Genomic DNA, 22,478 nt, shown 5'->3' with positions numbered 1-22,478 from the left:
AGGGCCGGCCAACGTACCTGAGAAGGAGAAGGGGGAATTATAGAATGGTGTGTAGAAGGATCTGTGGCTTTAGAAAGGCTGACCATTCTTCCACGAAAGAGACGTTACCGGGGGCAGCGCCCTCCTCGGGGCCAGAGGAAGAAGGTACAGGGCTCTTTTTGTTGATGTTTGGCTGAATGAGCATCAGCGGCCTCATGAATTTGGCAACCTCATGCATAAGGAAGAAAGAAAAAGCATTTTTTTTTTTTAAATCCCAAACATGTATAAAATGTTTCAAGTTCTTTTTGGGCCACTTGAAAAAAAAATTTTTTTTGATGGCACTTAGAAAAACTGAAAAGCGTATATGGAGATGGGATTTCAGTGCATAATATGAAATCATTATGAATGTTGCCAAATGTCACATTTATTAATTATTAAGCAGATAGCCCCTGCTTAATCAGCCAAAAGATACTACTGATGCCACCCAGACTTTTTGCACTTCTCTACAAAACAGCAGCTGTGTCGGCTTTGGAGTGCTGAGAGACCCTGGGAAGTACCCAGTGTTAAAGCTTTCTTCCTCGCAGCCTTCCTGGTCTGAGTCTTTTCCGATCCTGTGTTGCTTCTTTGAGGGTTCTGCAGGGCACAGCCAGAAGCCCCAAGGCCTAGACCCTTGGCTCTGGCAGGAAGGGGCAGGTCCGGGTGGGCCCGAAGTGCACAGTGACCCGGAGTGGGGCTGTGTGGCTCCCGGACCACAGACATTTCTGGGCACGCCCTGTGTGCTGGACCCCACAGCTGCGGCTCCTCCCTCTGAGCCTCAGAGGGTCAAGTGGGAGAGGGTTGTCATCAGAACTCTGGCTCAGATCCAAATGAGAAAAATCGTGATGTCTGAGCGCAGGCCTCGGGGATGTGTGTCTTTCCCCAACCCCACTCCCCGCCGCCCCAGTCTGCTTTCTCTTCTTAGACAAATCAGATTTTCACAACTAAAGAGCTATTTTCTCTGCACGCCCATCCGCCCTTCATTTCCCCTGAATAATATGACTCAAGAAAGAGGTTGCACTTTCAAATGAATGTTTAATTACACTCATTAGGAAGTATGTCATTATGCCAGTGTCCCTGGGGAGTTCTTAACGCGTGGAGTGAGTTTTCCAGCAATGGCTCTAGTTAGGAAATACAACGCTACTTTGCAAATAATCCTCAGAAACCTACCGCTTTTACCATTTTTCAAAGAGATGTCAGGCAGTTCTATAAAGCATCTGTGATTAACTCAGAGAGCACCCAGTGACTGACTGCCACTTAGCCCTAAACCTGTCGTGTCTCAGGTCACGTGTTGGGTGTTTCCAGCCCATGCATCCAGACGCTTAGGAAAAGGGAAAAAAATGTAACACATCTGGTTTTCTAAACAGTTCTCATGGAAAATGTTACCCTGGGGGTGGAAAATAATGCAAAGTCAGTCAGCTGGAACCTCACATTCAGCATATTTTAACGTCATCTCTCTTCGCCCGCTTCTTCCAAAGCTGATTTTTTTCATTAGTCCCCTCAGAAGTGGCAGTGGGAGCCGTGAGTTTCCACTTTGTATGGTGTGCAGAAGAGGCAAATGGGGCGGGAGCAGGGGGGCAGCCTGCAGGACAGGGTGCGGACCGGCAGAATCCAGCTGGCCTTTCATGGCCCCGTCTGTCTACAGGAGTCAAGTGCATGAAGCCGTCCACCCGAGGACAGAAGATTAATGCGCTCTACTGTACAACAGCTGGTAGCCTGGGAGTGAACATTCTCCGTTAGCAGATATGCCTGCCCTTCTGTGGCACGGGTATTAGCTAGGCAGCCTGCCCGCAAGAGCAGGGACACGTGTCCCGGAGAGCCGCACCCTATTCAGCAACTCTGAGAACCTGCCAAGGTGATAAGCAGCACGGTGATGTGGCCTACCTTCTGTCCCAAGGCTAAACACGCTAGGCACCTAATTCCCCGGGCCTTGGACTTCCGCTGTGTGTCATAGTGAGCATTCTCACAGTTGAACACAGTGGATGGCAAAATGCATCATTGTCCAAAGAGGTAAAAAAAAAAAAGAAAAGAAAAAAGAAAAATGTGTGTGTATCAAGTCACCCTTGGGAATAGTTCATAAAAGATCATCAGGTTGGAAAATGTTCGGCTGTGTGAATGTTCCCCATCGACTGATTTTTAGTTACAGGACTAGTTGATCTGGCGGCCGCGACCCGATTGTCCTCAAGAACAGAAAGCACTTTCAGTTTGCCTGGCCTTCTGGAAGAGCTGGAAAATAGGCAAGAGCTTATTGTATCGCTCTCACTGAGCTCCGGGACGCTGGCCACGACATGAAGCTTTTGAGACCCACATAGGCATTTTATGCTTACTAGGAGTTCCCCAAATCAAGATTTTTAATGCAAGGCGACTAAGAGCCCCAGCATTATGGCCCCGTGGTTCCACTAGCTAATTGTCTGTGAATTGGATTAATTTATTCAAAGAGAAGTTACTTTTTCATCCAGGGAGGGGATATAATATTCTTTATTAAAGCAGCTAAGCATAAATATATAGAACCTAATTTAAAATTCACAGCAAGAGCTAATGAAATTATATTTCACATTAGTCTTCACCTACAGCTGCTCCCTGAAGATTCCCTCCTCAGGACCCACTTTAGAAATGACTAGCATCTGTTCCCCAGGACCTTTGTCACTCAACTCGTCCAGAACTCGTCTGGGGATCAGGGCCTTCAGAAGCCCCCCTCAGTAGAAGTCAGATTCTCTCTTGTAGACCAAGTGCCTTTGGCATCTTGGGCCTCCCAGTTGACTCACTTTGGTGCCCACCTTTTTTGCTTTGTCCAAGATGTGGAAACTTCCAGAAAGAGCACCTCTGCCAGACAAGGCCTGTACGTCAGAAACTGTGATCTGCTCTGACTTTTTTTTTTCTTTTTTCCCAATAAAGAAGCTCTCCTCTTGAGCCTGGATCACTTTTACCTTCAATTTTGTATGTACCATGATTCATTTTTCAGATTCTACAACTTTATAACCTCCCCTAAGAGACATGCAACTCTGTATAAGGAACCAGACTAGAGCTTATGATTATGAAACATTTTATGTTGGCGATGTGTTTTTGTCTGTTACTGTTACTGTGCAAATAGCACAGGCACAGGAGTGAAGAACCACAAGTACTAGAGGATACTCAGGAAAGGACTCTCCGGCCCCTGCCCTGCCTCCCAGCGTCAGCCACCATCAGCAGTAAACCCTAAACCTTGCTCATAAGTGATTTCTTCCCCTCTGGCCACTTGATTTTCATCACACCTGCCCTGGTTTTCTTGGAGCCTTTGGCTGATAACCTGTGTTATAACTTACTAAATGTATGTCCATCTTTCTTTCACAAGCCCACATCTATTCTTGGGAAGCTCTCTGAAAATTACAGTGACCTGCCCCGAGAAGCCCTTGTGGCCTGGATCACCGGGCATGTTCTCAGCCAAAGGACAGATGATTTAAAAAAAATTTTTTTTTAAGATTTTATTCATTTATTTATTTATTTGACAGGAAGAGAGATCACAAGTAGGCAGAGAGGCAGGCAGGGGGGCGGGGAAGAAGGCTCCCCACTGAGCAGAGAGCCCGATGTGGGTCTCAATCCCAGGACCCTGAGATCATGACCTGAGCCGAAGGCAGAGGCTTAACCCACTGAGCCACCCAGATGCCCCTGTGCATAAATGAATCTCTCATCTCTATAACCCTCTACCGGGGATTTTCATGGCCGGTCTTCAATGACTCATTCTCTTAACTGTGGGAGGATAGTCGTTTTAGAAAAGAATCTTAAAATTAATCTGAATGAAACAATGAAAGTAAAAATGACAAATGGCTTCTTTATTAAGATGTATATCCTTTCGGTCTGATCTCACAGTAAAGGACTTATCCTGGGACTCTTGCTGGTAGAGGAATTGAATAGGATATGAGGTCTCCCTCTTTATTAGTATGAAATAGGAACTACGCCTGTGTTGGGGGTCAGGGACAGCTACCATAGCATTCTAGAACTCCCTGCCTATGTCTGCTAGCCTAGATGAGCACAAAGTAGAGGCCGCCTGGCTCTCTGTGGGTCAGCCTATAGTGGCCGGTCAGTGCATCTGTTCCAACTTTCGATGAAACCCATCTCCCAAATTAAGGGCTCTGAGACAAGCAAAGTGGTTGATGGTAGTTTAGCTCTTTCATAGAATTATGAAACACCTTATCTTAGAAATCTTAGGCAAGAATGGTTTTATGAAGTAGTTGTCATTGCATCAGAAATATTTTGGTGTGTTCTCTTTCCCAGAAGCTTCCTTTTTACTTTCTATTAGTAATATTTATTGTATTTTGGGGTAGTAGTCTTATTGGCAGAAGCCCAACCTTGAACCTGTAATAACATTAGCACTTTATAGCACAGTCAAGCTCCTAATCCCAATGTTGGGATCATTGCAAGCCTTGCCAAAGAGAGATGAACTTGGAAGGGCCGAAATAAACTAAGCCTGCAGAAAAGGAAATGGTGGTGGCGATTTTATCCTGCTTCTATGCAAGAAAACCAGCCAGCTGATCTTGAAGAGGTTGAAAAATTGGTGGTTTTGATTGAAATTGACCTACACTTAACAGATCTATAAACTAAAAGGTTGCATAATTGGGCCCCTGGCATAGAAGTTTCAGAAAGTTCTGTAGCCAAGACGACTTTCACCCAAAGACCTCTAAATGGCCCAAAGAATCTTGATGCCGTACTTAACGTGATTAGGGTCGTCTTTTTACTGAAAGCATTGCCCAACAAGGGCCCCCACAGAGAAAAAATGTAAGACAAAGCATTCTTTCAGGATGGCTTACTAATACTATTTCCATTGATCTGCGGATGGAATTTGTTTCCAGAGATGAGGTGGCTTCTCTTAGGCAAAAATTTTTAAAAAACAAAAACAAAAACAAAACACAAAAGCCTGGGTAGCGTATAATGTCAGAATTTAGATATAGATAGGTTGGCTCCGTTTGTCCAGCCTCGGGTGGGACAGACCGGGAGTGCAGTCTGCGCTGTGCACCTCCTGCCCGGGAAAGCCCGGCAGTAGCTGCGTTTGCGCATGCTCTAGTTCCTCCACTGTCACCCAGGGAACGGGATGGTACGCGCCCAGGATTGATGTGAGAGGCCAATGAGATCCTGCCGGTGAGCAATCGGCACACCTGATTTAGCACCCCCTCTATCAGAGACAATTAGTATTACTTTTCATTACTGGGTTTTTGTACCTGAAGAGGTTTGAAGTATCCTGCCCATTTGGGTCTTCAGAAATTTTTATTTGGACATCAGTTCTTGATGTTGTACACCAATGGTGGAGAGAGCTAGTCTGGCTTCTTGCAGTGACACATGCTGCTCCTGGGTGATTATCACAAGTACAATAACATCCATTCCATGGACTCTCTTGCTCCCTTTGGCCACCTTCATCCCAGAGCAATTTTTGAACTCATTCCGTGGTGATCAATATTATACTGGTATAATAGCACATTATGATAATTATACTGACCCAACTGTGCATGAAAACGTTAAGGCTTAATTTTATTTAATCTGATATTTGCTAATGCCAGAAAATACTTATTTCCAGAAGAACCAAAATTTCAGTCTGCAAAAAGACTGTTCTGTGAATTCCTGCTTTCGAGGACCACGAATTCTGGTCCTCATCTTATCAGAGCCATTTGGTGTGGGGCTAAGAACCCCGCAGTCTGATGATACAAAGTAGGGTTTGTAGGGAGATATTGATTACATACAAGAATTGATTACATGGTTTTCTTTGTTTTCTTCAGTGAGAATTAAATGACTACACAGAGACTAGATCAAAATTAGTCCCATTACTTTATGCTTAAAATACTCTGACTTAAAAAGTAGTGATTTTTTAAGTTTAAAATCCAAAGATGAAAAGAGCGTATGATGGTGTGCCTGGGTGGCTCAGTCGTTTGAGCATCTGCCTTTGGCTCAGGTCATGACCCAAGGTCCTGGGATCAAGCCCCACATCGGGCTCCCTGCTCTGTGGGGGAGTCTACTTCTCTCTCTCCCTCTGCCTGCTGCTCCCCCTGCTTGTGCTCTCTCTTGCTCTCAAATAAATGAAATCTTTTTTTAGAAATAGCATATGAATCTACTATAAAACATAGTTTTTCTCAAATTCTGTACTCAAAAAGGTATGTATTTCTGAAAAGATTATTGCAACACTTCTGACTCACCTGCACTTACATAATTTTTAAAAACCTTTGGTGTAGAGTTGAAAGAAAGCATTCTGCATTTATTACAGTTGTATACGTATCCTGAGCACCTCTTTGAGTGTAGTGGTAATTTACTTACATTTTGGTTGGAAGGAACGTGTAGGATTTTTAGAAGGCTCTCTGGCTGCTGAGTCTTTCAGACGTTGCCTGGATTGTACTCTTACTGGTTTTAGTCTCAGAGCTATTCAAGTAAAAATTGACGGTCAAGGGGAGAAAAACCAAACAGCTATAAATGTTAACAAACAGGCCTTTCTACCCCCATCGAAAGTCTACTGCATCTAATATTAGAACTCCAGACAATTTACAGGGAAAACTGGGGCGTTTTCAGTAATAAAACTCATGTTAAGGAGTTTCTCTTTTCTAATTCAACTCTCTCTAAATCTAAACGTATAGATAGCCAGAGTATCTTAAATTCTTCCCAAAGGTGGCTGTCCATTTTCATCTCTGTGCATGTGTGTTTAAGGGATTAATGAGATGGTTTTAGAAGCATGACAGACTCTCCATGTGGTGGAGGAGAGCTGGGGGCTCCATCCTGCTGCCCTGGGCACAAGAGGCCTATCAAGCAGTGGGGGGGTCTCTCTGAGAGTAAGGGGCTCTGTGTCCCCAGAGTTGAAACAGTCTGACTCCAGCAGGACTGAGAGAGCTTTGATTCTACCTGCCTTGTACATGCACCCAGCAAGATGGCCCTGGGACCAGTCTGGGAGCTCAGGATGCACTTTTAGTGTTTTCTGTTGGATTAGAAGAGATGAGCCGATGGCGTTTTTACTATCCAAATATCATAATTGATTCAGTACTTAATTCACTTGGACCGGCCTTTCTGATACAATATCCATGCTGAAGCGTACAAAGACAGCAGTCATGGTTTTAAAATGTGCTTTCCAAGGGCAGGGTGAGTTTTAGGAAATAAAAAATCTTTTAAGTTAGGTGTAAGCAGATTAGTAATAAAAATCCCTTTTTCATTTATCAGACCTGTTTACATACTTCATTTGAGATGAGCATTGTATGGGCCGCTGGAAACGTGGTTGCGGGTCGGGTTTTGTCTGTCCCCATGCACTCACATTGGTGGTGGGGCGGCCCGGGGAGGCACAGGGAGAACAAGCAGGCGCATGATTACTGGTGATGTTGGCGCAGCCGAAAGGAGGGACACAGTGATTCTGTCTCAGAAGACCATGAGGAAGCCGTCATGCACAAGTTAAACATTTACATTTGACTTTGATTAAAGCTCAAAATGCCCTCCCTGCATGGCCATACTTATCCATCCAAGTCAGAGTATGACCACCCTATGTTTATAAGAGACACAGAGCCTTTATTTTTTCTCTTCTGGTTCAATGGCTGGTATTAAAATGACAACATATATAGGTGAGTGTTTTTATCTTGCCAGATCTGCATTCCCAACCTTCGCTGCGGATGTCTGAAATCACGCTGGGCTTCCTCGCAGCCCTGGCTTCCGGGCGCCCTGTGGCCTCCTGCAGCTTCTTCCCTTCTGCTTCTGGGTCCGGAGCACCAGCCCTGAGTGCGGGGTCTCCCTTCCTGTTCCACCAGGCCCTTAGCGGCCTCAGCTCTGGGAGCCTGACAGCTGGCAGCATAGGGACCCTAGGGCTCTGTCCCATGAGCTGTAGACTTACCACCTGTTCTGTACCCATTGCAATGGCCCCTTGGACGCAACTCAGCACCCCCTTGATGCCATGACCTAAAGAATACTTTTACATGGCAAAACCAACTCCATGTTCGCTCCCGCAGGTGGTGGAAAACCAGCAGCTGTTCGGGGCGCTCAGGAGTCTGCTGGAGGACCTGCGCGCTGAGCTGCGCGAGGACGAGCACGCACGGCGGCGGCTGCAGCAGCAGTACGCCAGCGACAAGGCCGCCTGGGACGTGGAGTGGGCCGCGCTCACGTGCCGCCTGGAACAGGTACCTGCCCGTGGGGGTCTCCTCTGCTCCCGCTGCGGGGCCTCTGCCATCTGGGCCAGATGGGGAGAAGACACAGTTCGACAAATCCGCAGTGACCGTAGACCAAAAAGCTAGGGCTCGGAGGGGAAAGCCGGGAACAGTTGCCTGCTCGCTCACTCTTTTTAAAATCCCCAGCTTCGGCGCACCTGGGTGGCTCAGCCGGTAGAGTATCTGACTCTCGATCTCAGCTCAGATCTTGATCACTGGGGTCATGAGTTCAAGCCCTGTCTTGGGCTCCATGCTGGGCGTGGAACCTGCTTAGGGAAAAAAAAAAAAAATCCCAGCCTTTTCAAGGGGCCTTCTTCTCCCTCCTATTCCCTCTCCCAAGTATGAAACACAGTCCCCGCAGAGCGCTTTTTGACAACAGCATTTATTTTTCCATTCTGTGTTGAACAAGGCTGTATTTAGCCCCATCAAGGGGTGGCCAACATGAAGTGATGATCGGAACACACAGCCATAGTTCAGACAGGCGCAAAGAAAACGCAGAGCATGGCCTAGTTATCTTTGAAAAAGGCAAATGTAGGGCACCTGGGTGGCTTAGTGGGTTAAGCCTCTGCCTTCGGCTCAGGTCATGATCTCAGGGTTCTGGGATCGAGCCCCGCATTGGGCTCTCTGCTCAGCGGAGATCCTGCTTCCCCCTCTCTACCGGTCTCTCTGCCTGCTTGTGATCTCCCTCTCTCTGTCAAATAAACAAATAAAAATTCTTAAAAAAAAAAAAAAGAAAGAAAAGAAAAAGGCAAATGTACATTCCTCTAGATTTCTCCAAATACTGAAAAGAGCTTGTAGATCTTCTACTATGAGCCTTAGAAGTCTGATTAGTATCTGGGTCCTTATTTCCCCTGGAGGAAAGGGAGGCCCAGAGGAAGTGGCTGGTCTCAGATCATGGAGCCTTTAGTGCTCGAGTAGAGAGAACGGGGTCTTACCTCCATCTTCCCAACCAAGCAGAGCCGCCTCAGAGATTTTAGACCACGGCCATATTTGTTAAGGTCAGACGTCACCAGAAACATTCTTTTCTAAGCGTTTTCTCCCTGGAAACCCTTAAAAGCAATATCACGTCCTGCCCCGGGTCCTCTTGTTCTGATTGTTTCTCCAGGTTTCTTCCAGCCCCTTGGTCACGATGGGAGGAAAAGTCTGCATCTTTGATCATCTACTTTCTAAGTCCTATTTTGAGGCATATCTTAAAGTAATTAAAATTTTATATGAATTGGCTAGGTCATGAAAGAAAAAAATATTGCCCAGAAAGGAGACATCTTCCAACTGGCCTTGATAAAAGATGAAAGAGCCTGTCATACAAAAGAAAACAGTGCTTCCCCCGCCCCCCGCCCGGCCTGGTACCCACAAGTTCAGTGGCATGGCCAGCTGGCCCAGGGGAGCCCTGGATTCAGGTTCACAGCCCCCAGTAGAGTGGAGACACTGCCTTCTCCACAGAGGAAGCAGCAAAGCAGGGCAAAAAGGAAGCATCAGGCCGGGCTGCTGGAGCCGCTGACCCAGATATGAATCCTGTCTCCTTCCTGGTGAGAGAGTCTTACTAGAGGCTCTGTTTATCTTAGTGCACAGCCTGAAGAGTCAGGAGTGGAGACAAAATGAGTAAGATGCTCTCTGGTGAGCTGCCTTTAAACCTATTTTAAAATATGTTGATGAGGGAGAAAGCTAAATATTTTCACAGATGTAAATGTAGCTGAAGAAAGGAGGCCTAATCTTTGATATGAGCCAATTTCAAAATATTTCATCTTTGTTTTAGAGAAACCTGGTGGCCACCCACACACATGCTACACATAAAGCCTCAGGGAGAATCACTAGACACTAGACACCAGGAAATAAAATTAGGACTTCCAACTTAGAAGCTAGGTGGTAATAGGTAAAGATTCATCTTCTGCCCAGATCATTTTAAGAAGTTTCTGAAACCGTTGCAGACCAAGAAACAATGAATGTGGGCTGAAGCTAATTTCTTTGTAATACTCCCATCTTTGCTCTTCTTCTACTTAAAAGCAAAATAGGAAAATTCTACCAAAAGTTAAGTATTTTATCTCCGTGGAGGTCATGTTGTGTCCCTGGCCGAATTGGCAATTCCATCAGTTCACTCCCAAGTCAGGCCTTGTTCTAGATGCCAAGGATCCAGCAACGGAGAAGACCTTTCTTAAAGGGGTTCTCAGTGCAGCGGGAGACCCAGACCAGGGCTGATTTATAATAGTGTGATCAGTGCCCCACCAGGCCTATACACAGTACTGTTAGGAAGTAGGGGATGTGTTGGCCATGCACCTCAACCTGAGGGTTCAGGGAGGGATTGTTTGTGAAAGTCCTGCTTAGAATGAGTCTCAGAAGATGAATACGAGTGGGTACATGGAAAAGGAGAGAAAGGATGTTTCAGAGGAAAAAAAGCATCATGAAAAAAGGAGTATCTTTGAGGACCTGCACCTGGTCAGGTATGAGGAAAAAGAAGAATGTGCCAAAGATTGAAACATTAATCCTGATTTTATCAAGGAAGTAAAGCATTTTGATTTACATTTTTTTTTAAAGATTTTATTTATTTATTTGTCAGAGAGAGAGAGAGAGAGCGAGAGTGAGCACAGGCAGATAGAGTGGCAGGCAGAGGCAGAGGGAGAATCAGGCTCCCTGCTGAGCAAGGAGCCCGATGTGGGACTCGATCCCAGGACCCTGGGATCATGACCTGAGCCGAAAGCAGCCGCTTAACCAACTGAGCCACCCAGGTGTCCCTTGATTTACATTTTTAAAACATTTTTCTGGCTTCAAGGAAAAGAATAGATTAGAACCCATTAGAATTGAATGGAGTAACATGGTCCGTAGGTAAATATCCAGCAGTCTGCTGAACTAGAATAGAAAAAGATGCATCCTTATGTTCACGGATCTTTCACTAAAACTGATCATGTTCTGTAGCAACAGTGTGTTCCCAACTCCCTCCTCCCATCCTCTGCTCTTGTTGTCATACCTTACTTCTATAAACAAACAATACACTACAACTGGTTTTGCTTTAGACACTCAGTAATACTTTAAAGCAAATTTAAAAATAGGGGAAAATGAGCTTGTATTTGTATTTCTTTTGTCATTTCCATTGTTCATTTTTTGTGTAGATAATAGTGTCTCTTAGTATCCTAATCCTTCTGCCTGAAAACTTCCATCATTTCTTGAAGTACAGGTCTGCTGGCAGTGATTTTTTAAAATTTGTTGAGAAAGTCCTTTTTTCCTTTATTTTTGAAAGATATTGTTGCTGACCATGTCAGTTTCCCCTTCAGCCATTCAAGGATGCCACTCCATTGTCCTCTGACTTGGATAGTTTCAGAGGAGAGGTGTGCTGTCATTCATGTCTGTGTGTCCTGTGTCTGTCTGCCTCTAAGGTTTCCTGTTTGGTTTTCAGCAGTTGGAATATGGTATGTCTAGATGGAAATTTTTTAGCTTATTTGTTTGTTTTGGTATTTGATCTCAAGGATGTTTAATGGATATTTATTGTAGATGGTCCATCCCTCATTTCCATGTGAGGGCTGAGGACTTAGGGACAGATATGGACCTGCCCTCAGAGAGCTCTATAGAAGGACAGGCAAGGTATGGTGGTAACTGAGGCAGGACATGGAGCTGAGAGGCAGACCACAGGAAGCTAAGTGGACTCACTGCTTTATGTTTTGTGTGACTCTCTATGTCAAATGTTCGTAATTAGGGCTTTAAAAATGAGAATTCCCCCCCCCCATGGGATTGGTCAAATCTTGGCTTAAACATGTTTCCAAGGATAATATGCAAATGTGGTGAGATTTTCCTCACCTGTTCATGTAAGATTTTCCAGGGATTAAGGTCTAAGTCCTTTCTCCTTGCCAGCTGGAAGAGAAGACTGAGAAGAACTTGGGAGAAGCAGGCTCTTTTACTGACAGCAAAGGAGCATTCAAAAAGGAGAGGGAGACGCACCAGAAGCTCCTTGCTGACAGTCATGGCCTGGTCATGGACCTGCGCTGGCAGATCCATCACAGCGAGAAGAACTGGAACCGGGAGAAGGTGGAACTTCTTGACCGTCTAGACAGAGACCGGCAGGAGTGGGAGCAGCAGAAGAAGGAGCTCCTGTGGAGAATAGAACAGGTAAAGGGAGTACTCTGGGACCAGTGAACAGGGAAGAGAGTACAGATAACTAAACTGAAATCAGAGCCCTTAGAGGGAAGAAAAAAAAAAATCAGGCTAATGTTTCATGGGTGTCTAGAGGAAGAAGAAAAAAAATCACAGAATTTCTAGCATTGGTGACTCACACTCAGCCCTTGCATTATACAGATCTTTTTATTGCTAAATTTGTAGGTAACTTCCTTGTGTGTGTGTATATATGTGTTATGTCTCTGGTCAGGGCTGGTGGGGGTGGGTAATATTCTGAAGGAATTTAAAGACTACACTTGAAACATGAGGTTATTTCAGGACTTCTAAGGTGATTCCTGCCAAAAAGCAAACTACCTTTTAAGTCTATCACTAAAGATGTGGTCACAGTGGCTGCTCCAACTTGAATGGAATTGCTGTCCATTAGGAAAGAAATTGCTGAATTAAGTTGAAAATGAGGCTGGTTGCACCTGTGATTATTGCTGAGCTGTGATTAGGGAGGACCACTGTCCGGGGATGGGGCTGGTAGCTCATTGTCTTCAGCTAAACAAACAATTCAAACACCCAGACAAATTCAGGGGGGGCCGGGGAGTTGTTTTTCTACCTCCCAGAGAGTCGTTCTCTGCGTTGCGTCAGACTCAGGACCATTTGCATAGTTTCTAGTCATGCCCGAGTGATGCACAGATTAAATATTAAACTGATGAAGTTTTAGACTTCTTCTGTGGCTGGATTTTTACATAGCATATATGGTTTTTGTTTTTGTTTTTGTTTTTTATTTCGGCCTGCCCCACTTATAAATTTATGAGACCTCAAGGAAATGAATTAATCAGTAAGAAACGGAGTTCAGGACAAATAACCTTATTACTCTCTTACAAATACCCATACCACCTGCATTGATGTGGGAGCCTTTTGAAAAATGTGCTCTCTTGTCCCCAGACGTGATACCTGCGTTATGCCGGTGCAATGGCCAAAGTTAGTTTCTGCATGCTGTCAGGGAGGGAGAGAAGGAGAATGGACTAAAAAAAAGCCAGGATTCTCTGGCTCAGAAAGTGTTGAGAAGGAGGCACACTGCGGATAGAATGGAGCAGACCTCCTTCCTAGATTTGATTACTCACCCAACTGAGTCACCATATTGGTCTTTGATGTGGCTCATTTCAGAATTCCCCAAAGTCTAGCAAAAGAAAGGTGGCCACTTCCTGTTTGGCCTAGAAATGCATCATTTGAGAAGAATCTTCTGTATTGAATCCCCTGTGTGCCTGTACTCTCCTGAACAGATCAGTGGTTAGGTGGAAATTGCAGGGGCAGAAATAGCACGTATTCTCACAAAGGGGTCACTGATTTATCACATCTAGCTTTGGTTAACCAGTGTCTCAGAAATGCCAGGCACCTTGTTATCAGGGAGGGTCCCCCTTGGCCTCCCCTCCAGGAGCCCTCACCGTGTTCATCCCTAATATGGCACAGTAAGGCCAACACAATCCCTGCCACAGCCCTTTTGGGGTCCCCTTTGCCTGTTAGCCTGTTAGCTGTGGTCTTGTCACAGCTTGGATATAATTTAAGCAAGTCTTTTAGGGTTTTTACTTTTGGGAATGAGGAATTCCTAGGAAAGGAAAAAGTAGTAGGACATCTGATGATAGTCAACTTTTGAGGAGTTAATGACCAGGGGAGGAGCAGTGGCCCCATTTTAAGACTGTATCTTGAAGGGTAAGATTGGGTGTGAGCTGAACCCCATTTCCGGTTCACATCTGTCTTCCGAGTCAGAACAACTGTGGTTCTGCCGAGCGGACAGCCTCAGAATGTGAGTCCTCAAGGTTGATGTCTCTGAGTATAAGGGATTCGAGACACGTGGGTTCCAGGCATTCATCTGTTCCTGAAATCTGTGTGGTGGATCCCGGCTTTGCACAATGATCTCACCACTGTTTTTAGAAGAAGATTTGCTGCCAGTGAATGACACTTCAGATATGCAGTTGTGGCTTTCAAAAATAAATCCAACCTTTTCCCCCAAATAGTCGGCATTTTAAAAGAAGATTTTATAAATCTTGGTGCCCAACCCCGAAAATTAAATGAAGCAGTTATAGTCATTCTCTGGAAAAGAAGAAATCGACCAAAGAGTGTGTGTGTGTGTGTAGATTTCGTTTATCATTCATTTAATTTTTAAGTCCACATTCCTTAGATAAATAAGAAATACAGGTGAACATTCTTCATAATATATGCTCTTGATATTTGACTACTTGGTGAGCCACGTAACCTTGACTGTGATAACCTAATACAGTTGGTAAAGGAAGTAACACTAAATCCATTTTCCACTTTCAGAACACATGCTTCATACTTGTCTGGTGTCATTAAATTCCTACATAATTTCTGCATTGCATGAGGCATTTCATATGACAGATGACTGTGGGAATGCAGTTAAGTTCACATAACACGTGTCATCTATCTTATCAGCAATCCTTGTCACAGTCCAGATTTGATTGGGCGATAGTTAACTTTTATGGAGTCACACTACATTTCTCCTTAGAATTAAGATCCCAGTTAACATGCAGATGATATAGGACTCGCCACTGTACTAAAGACCTAAAGGGAAAACCATGCGTCATTCTGGTCTCCTTCCAGAAACTTCCTTAAATCAACTACCTCTGTAGCCTGAAAGGCCTTTCTTTTAAAACCCATTCACAAAGTGACCTTTTTTTTTTGGACCAGTTCAGGTAAGGTGACACTGTGGAGGGCTTATTGTTTCCTGTATTATTTGAAATGCAAGTCTTTTCAGTTCTCTATTTGCATTAAAAGTTGTTCTAGTGCAGGATTCGAAGTACAGTGGGCACCGGTGGCTGGTTTGAAATGACTGTCCTAGGAAACCCTATCCTTTTAAGGACCCATTATTCTATTACAACATCCCAGAGGCATCTTAGCAGCAGATACCCTCCAGCTAAACCCATTCCAGTTCATTTTTAGGAAACCTAACACTGACCAGCTTTAGTGAGCATTGCTTCTGGCCGCCTGTGTTTATTTTTGAATTCCCCCTGTGCTGAGTTAGAATGTGCTCCTTCAAAGCCTCCTCCTTAGTCATTCTTTCCTCCTCTTCACACACACCCTCGGTGCACATTTACAGCTCCAAGTGTGATTCTTGCATTTTAATTCCTTGCCCAGAATAGCTTAGAGATGATCATATGTTAGAACTAAATTGCGTTGACATGCATTAGATGAACATAATAAAAAGCGTTCCCTTTTTGTTGTCGTTTTTTGTTTGTTGGTGTTGTAAAGAAAACATTTAGTATCTTTAAGAGAATTGGGAAAAACTGTGCCTTGGGGTGGGGGGGATGGGAAGAGATCAGAGGGGCCGTGCTGCTGAAACCCAGAGTGACTGGCTTGTTCCCTAATTCAACTCTGACCCCGCCTCAGACTCTAACATTGAAGCTCTGGCTGCTTGAATTTCCATCTTTCTCAGAAAATGAAGATAATTCACCATATCAGAAATTACTTAAATTGAGTAAAAGTCCTTTTAATAATGGAGATTACTTCACATGGCTTGGTTCCTGATTATGAACAGGCCATACTTACCTCCAGCTCCTAGATGAAGGCCACAGTTGGGACACAGAGGTGTAGTTTGTGAAAGAGTCTCAGTTAAAAAATAAATTAATCCTTCCGGGGGAGTTCTAGAACTTCCCGGCGCCATATCAGCCCTTGAGGACCCAACATCTCTCTTCTTTGAAAAATCCAGATGTCACTTCCGCCCTTCAGGTAACTTTCTTAGCCAGGAGAGCTTCCGCCATGGTGGGGTGTGTGACGTGTCACCCAGTAAAGACCATCGTGGAGATACCTGGGTGGAGGTCTCCTCAGCCCTACATTGTGCTTTGTGTGCACAGCTCGAAAGGAAGGCAGTAAGGAAAGCTCTGGAGAGTCTGGGGAGAAGTAGTCCATTACGGCTTCTCCAGGGAGGCAGCATCCGCCCAGCTCGCCATTTCCCTGCCTTTCGCTGTGATTTCACGTTGGCTTCCTTCCCCAGTTGCTCCACTTGGTTCCTTTTAGTGCCATAAATCAGCAAGGCGTGTCTGTGCACCCAGATCCCAGGGAGGTCAGTGCTGGTCTCACGGATGAAGAGTGAGCCCTGCTGGGCTCGCCTTGTGGGTGGCCCCTGCGCTCCTCCCCTCACAGCTGTGAGGTCCCCACTTTACAGATGAGGACACTGAGCTGGGGATCTCTGGGGACGTCTCTTCTGCCGGCCAGCCACAGAACAGTGGCTCCAACTCAGGCCTTCCTCACTTGAGGGGTGCCTGTGTGTTCCCCACTATTGCTTCCTGCCTTTCCCAAGTCAGGCAAACAACTACGGTTCTATAGGATGTGGCTTTTCCTTTTTCAGTCAGTCCAGATCTTTCCTTAACTTGATAGCTAAATTGTAATCCCCTCGAGCAAAGTTAGGAGTTGTTTTTGACACCCAGTGGTTACAACCCAATTCATCACTTGGGTTACGGATGGGACCCCTTCCAAATGATTTGGGAATAATAGTGTTAAAATGAGGAAACCCTGCTAGTTAGGACAATCAAATTTCCCCTCAGAAGTTTGCTATCACTGATGGTTTCCCAGTGAGTGTGCCTTAAGTTCTAAAGGTATAAAAAAGAGTTCTAAATATGTCATGTAACAATGTCAGTTTTTTAAAAATAAATGTATACCATTTCCATGAAATTGTATCGTATATGATATATACGTGTATATGATATATATGTGTGTGTGATATATATGTGTGTGTATATGATATATATATATATATGAAATGATACAACTTCATGGGAAATAGGCTCATGTGTGTGGTTAATGCATTTTCCAGGCTGGATAAAATTGTGATTTTTTTTTTTTAATAAAAGCATCTGTAATGTTGTGTTACTTTTGAAATTAAGGTCAGAACTTTAAGACCATTGACTTCTTACAGTCTTTCCGATGGACCCAAATGTAGTTCCAAACTGTGGTGAAGCAGTGGTCTAGGGAGACCAACAGACAGAAAAGTGAGGCTCATTGTTTTCATTTTTAAAACCCTCAAGTTGCAGAAAGAAAACAGTCCCCGGAGAAGTGGCAGTTTCCTCTGTGATCAAAAGGAAGGCAACATGCGCCCCTTTGCCCACCCGGGAAGTCCCCGAATGCCCCGTCCCTTGGGGGTGTGGCCCTGCACGGACACCGACTCCGCCCCGTTTGAAGACCGGCCGCTGTCCAAGCTGAAGGAATCGGACAGATGTTCAGCACGGGAAAACCTCTACTTGGACGCCTTGTCTCTGGATGACGAGCCAGAGGAGCCTCCAGCCCGAGGGCCCCAGCGGGAGTTCAGGAACTGCCTTCCCCAGGTCGGCCTGGGATTTGGGGTCCGGTTAACTGCTGCAGGACCAAGGGGTTGTCAGGAGAGCTGGCCATCTGGCCGGCAGGCTCGGGTTTTGCAAATTGCAGCCTCTGGGTTGAGTAGGCAGGAAACCCTCAGAGTGCCAAGATCTTTGCTTGGTGGTCCCGACCCCAAATTCCTAGGGCGAGCTGCATTCGCTTTCACCTTGCAAACATGTCTCGGGTTTGGAGACACTGGTCTCGCCCATGAACAGGTCCAGGAAAACACACAGAGATCTTTCATTCTGGGAAGTATAGGTCTGCAGCCTCTCTTTAAATCACCGCAGCCTTCTGATTCTTAACACTTACTGGTAACAGAAACAAATCTGTTCCAAAGAAGGTACCTCCCATTGGGAAATGCTAAGTGTCACTAAACAATGACGTGCTATAAATTCTTATTCTCTGCAAAGGGGGGAAAATCCAGCACTTAGAAACCGTGCGTAAATTAGATCAACAATGCAGTAAGCTCAACTCTGGGCTCAGATTTCCATGGCACAATGTCAGGTTTTTCTGGTTATGCCCTTTCTACAACTGGGTTTCTGTTTTTTTTTTTTTTTTTTTTTTTAAGATTTTATTTATTTATTCGAGAGAGAGCACAATGAGGGGAGAGGGAGAAGCAGGCTCCCTGCTGAGCCAGGAACCCGACATGGGGCTCGATCCCGGGATGCCGGGATCACGACCCAAACCAAAGGCAGACACTTAACCGACTGAGCCACCCAGGTGCCCTTCTGCAACTGGGTTTTAAAACCGGGTTGGATTTTAGGAATCATTACCTGTGAGTCAGTTTAACAGCTGCTGTACCTGTCACTTAACCTGTCCAAAGGCAGACTTCAAAGAGTTGGTGTCAAGTAGTGTTGAAATGGGGGCCAGTTAGACTTCGGTCTGGTGTCTGTGAGGTCAAATACCTTCTTGGCAGTGTGCGCCAGGTGGCATGACATCACCGGGATGCCATCCTGTTTGATCGGCTGGCAATTCCCATGGTGCAGCTGCACAGCAGAGAGGAAGCAAACCGGGGTTGGGAGTCCACAGCCCCATACTGAGCTGCCACAGAGCAGACGTCCTTGTAAGCTTGCCTCTGATTCCACATGGCAAAGCTCACAACAGAAGTGCTCAAGCCAGAGACTGTTGCATCACCTTTTACACTGAGGCTTAGACTGAGGGACATAGCTGCCACCTTCCTCTCTCCCGGGGGAGTTGGGCAGGGGGAGTGCGCATCTTCCCTTCTCCCACCTCCTCCTCCTCTCTCTCTCTCTCACACGAGCACACACACATTCAGATGTATTCGGGTCATGACAAAAGCCAGCTTTGAAGTTCACACAGGTAGCTTCCTTTATGGAAACCCAGGAGAGCACTTTCTTCACGACGAAGTATATAGCCAATTTTTCTCACTCACATGGGCTCCTCCCTGGACTGCCGGAGCTCCAACCCCTCATCACACTGTGGTTCTGGTTTTATTATTATACTTCAAAGGGCTGAGGGGCAGGAGCATTCCTAACCAAAACTTGGCCTCGGTGTACATTTTAAATGGGATTTTCCTGTGGCCAAAGCGCAAAAACAGATTACTTAGCACGTTGAAAGGGCCTGGCAACCATATTAACTGATTCAGATGATCTAATTTCTTCTTTGTAGGAAGAAGAAAATCACAAAGGAAATCTTCAAAGGTAAGTAAGACTGATGAAAACAGTAGTCGGCTACTGAAATTAAAACCTCTCTGTCTTAAAATTCTATCTTGGCACCAGAACCTGTGGTAACACTGTCTTGAGAATGACTTAAAGTAAGATTTCTGAGTACGTAGTTGCTTTATTATTATTGATTATTTGCCATAGAAAGGCCAGGGAGACGCAGTACTCTTGTGGGTGTTAGTGTCATGGTGAGAATAGTTACAATTGTGTATCGTGTGTATAAAGGAATGTTCTGTCTAGTGGTTTCTGAACAGTCCACAGAAACCCCTCACTTCTCATTTAGTCTGGAAAGACTCCCTCTTGATGTGCTCGGAGACATTTTATATACTGTGCATTTAAAGTTCTACCAGGAGAGTTAATTAAAATATTTCCTGTCCATAAACCTTAAAGTAAATACAAAGTGATTGATATTGGCAATGTTCATTATCATCCATTTTAGGTCATTTGTATGATAGGATATACCTGAAAAGACACATCTAAGCAAATTTGTTTATATTTAAACATTGAAAACACAACTGAGTGGAAAGATTTCCTGTACACAACTCCCCCCATCCCCACTCACATGCTTTTTCTTTATAGACGAACACATGCTATTTCCACCACAGGAAACTTATCCTCAGGGCAGTTCGCTGTTTCCAGATCTCCTCATCCCTGGTTTTCCTGTGAACTTCGGGGCCATGAATTACTGTCTCCTTCCCATTTTGCCTGGTATTGGGTTCATCCCAAACCATCCAAAACACCTATGGTGTATTTCTATCCTTCAGGCATTGTCTTGTCTGGTCATTCTCGGACAGTCCAGGGCCGCATTCAAGAGCCAGAGCCTGGTTTCAAATGCACATCTGCTCTCGTCAGCCATGAGTTAGGTAACCACCCTGTGCCTCAGTTTCCTCATCTGTAAACAAAAGGTGTTTCCACTTCTTCACAGCTTAAATGTGTTACTACACATAAAACAGAGTAGTGCCTGACACAGAGTAAATGGTCAACAAAATTTAGCTATCTTCACAGAACTCTTCACTTAGTAGCTCTTATTTTTTATCTTTTTTTTTAAGTTTATTTTTTTAATAATCTCTACACCCAATGTGGGGCTCGAACTCACAACCCCAAGATCAAGAGTCGTACACTCTACTGACTAAGACAGCCAGGCGCCCCCTATTTTTTATCTTACTGCTGCTATTAATTTCAAAAGTCATCCATACTTAGAAAAATTAATCCTAAATTAAAACTTAAATAACGCAATATCAGAAATATTAAAACTTACATTTCAGGGGTCCCTGGGTGACTCAGTTGGTTAAGCATCTGCCTTTGGCTTAGGTCAATGTTGGGCTCCCTCTCAGCAGGAAATCTCTTTCTCCCTCTCCCTCTGCCCCTCTGTCCACTTGTGTTCTGTCTCTCAAATAAATGAACAAAATCTTAAAAAAAAAAAAAGTACGTATCAAAATGTCTAAGCAAGAAAGTACACGTGTTGTCCTCACTATCCCCTTCTTCCTCTTGGTTCTATCAGTTTCCTGTCTTCCCCCCAATACCTTCTTCTGTGCGCCTTCATGCGCTGGCACGTTTCTAGTGTGTCCTGGTTTTGTATCTGTTTTGTTTTGGCCACTGCTAAGGCTTATGTGTTCCCTTTCTCTGCCTACATCACCTCTGTTCCATGAGATCCATCCAGGGCCTGGGAACGGAAAGGCCCCAGGCCGGTGCACTGGCTTAACTCTGAGGCTAGTTCCTCCGTGGGCAGAAACGAGGCTCAGACGAGCCATGTCCAAGAAATGTGGAAAGGATTGGGGTTTCAGTACCTACGGGGCATTTCCAGTCCCCAGTGAACGACGTTCTGAAGCTCATCATTTTTTTTTTTTTTAATTTTATTTCTTTAACAGAGAGAGCACAAGCAGGGTAGCAGCAGAGTGCGAGGGAGAAGCAGACTCCCCGCTGAGCAGGGAGCCTGATGCAGGGCTCGATCCCAGGACCCTGAGATCATGACCTGAGCCAAAGGCAGCTGCTTAACCACTGAGCCACCCAGGCACCTGAAGCTCATTATTAATTCAGCAACTCCCTGACTTGGCTAGAGGCAAGAAAAGAAAAATTGCACTTACTGGAAGGCTTCATATCTATGATAAATTGACCCATCCCTCCTATTTCTTTTTCTTTTCAGTGCTAGTTGTAGCCAGCTTGCTGTTCTTCATCGGCCCATGGGAGAGTTTGTAGATTATTTCTAACAACAACAAAAAATCACTAACTTTTGCCTCAAGTGAGAAATAACAAGATAGAAAGCCTACTGGTATCATTTGTAGCCTTCTGTCTATTACCCCAGGGTGGCAACCCAGGGTGAGGGCAAAGGTACCCAGGTCTTTGCCAGTTCTGTGAGCCAGTCCATGTGGTACACAGACCCCAGTTCTAGCCTCACCATCATTAATGGCTTCTGCAGTGGAGTGGCCCATGCACGCTCCTTCTGGGACCCGGTTATGCCGGTCTGAAACCCTAAGTATTTAAACTTCTGTTTGGGGTGCACAGATAGGAATATGTCCTATGAGAAAGTGGTCTCGTTACAGAGAGAGTGAGTCTGCATATGCCCCTGCCTCCACCCCGACAGGAGCGATTTCCTGCCAGAGGGTCCAGCGGGTTGACAAGCTGCTTAAGCGCTCCAGCAACCTCCTGTTTTAGCATTTTTGGAATCCCCAGCACCTCATATGGTGCCTGCCCTGGCCTATAGGAGGCAGTCGGGAAATTCATACCAACTAGAAATACATGGAACGAAAGCACTAATTATCCATGAATCTACATCCAAAACCATGTCCATCAGGCAGCACTTACCCAACACTGGCTGTGCCTTCAGCTCAGACCTCTTCACCCTCCCATGTGTTTGAGTGTCTGCAGGCATCTTCCTCTCATCCAAGAATACAGGAGGAGCAAGAACACAGCACAGGCTGGGCTGTACAGGAGGGAGCAGGTGGGGAGGGAAGACCTGAGCCCTGGTGGTGGATTTCAGCAGGGCAGGATGGAGTTTCTGTAGGAAGTCGTATTTGGAAATCACGTGCCCACCTGTCACACCTTCCACTTCCCTCCTTTGCTCCACATCTTCCCCTTGGCCTCTGGGGATGACCCTTAGTACAGTTGACCCCTGAACAACACGGATTGAACTACACGGGTCCACCTAGATGCGGATTTTTTCCCAGTAAATACGGTACAGTGCTGTAAATGTATTTTC

General features: G+C 45.2%; 1 protein-coding gene across 1 annotated transcript in view; it reads left to right on the top strand.

The window, feature by feature from the left end:
- The window catches only part of LOC111142525 (microtubule crosslinking factor 1), a 108,718-nt gene that overhangs the window by 81,050 nt on the left and 5,190 nt on the right, over positions 1–22,478 (top strand). Inside the window, exons 9-12 of the mRNA XM_022495772.1 lie at positions 7,953–8,120; positions 11,985–12,239; positions 17,273–17,569; positions 19,230–19,261. Of these exons, the coding sequence (XP_022351480.1) occupies positions 7,953–8,120; positions 11,985–12,239; positions 17,273–17,569; positions 19,230–19,261 (752 nt within the window). The remainder of the gene's footprint in view (positions 1–7,952; positions 8,121–11,984; positions 12,240–17,272; positions 17,570–19,229; positions 19,262–22,478) is intronic.

The sequence above is a fragment of the Enhydra lutris genome, unplaced genomic scaffold, assembly GCF_002288905.1.
Source record: "Enhydra lutris kenyoni isolate GAN:26980312 unplaced genomic scaffold, ASM228890v2 scaffoldscaffold8, whole genome shotgun sequence".
NCBI lineage: Eukaryota > Metazoa > Chordata > Mammalia > Carnivora > Mustelidae > Enhydra > Enhydra lutris.
Note: the sequence above shows the minus strand (reverse complement) of the source record. Positions and strands in the feature narration are given on the sequence as shown.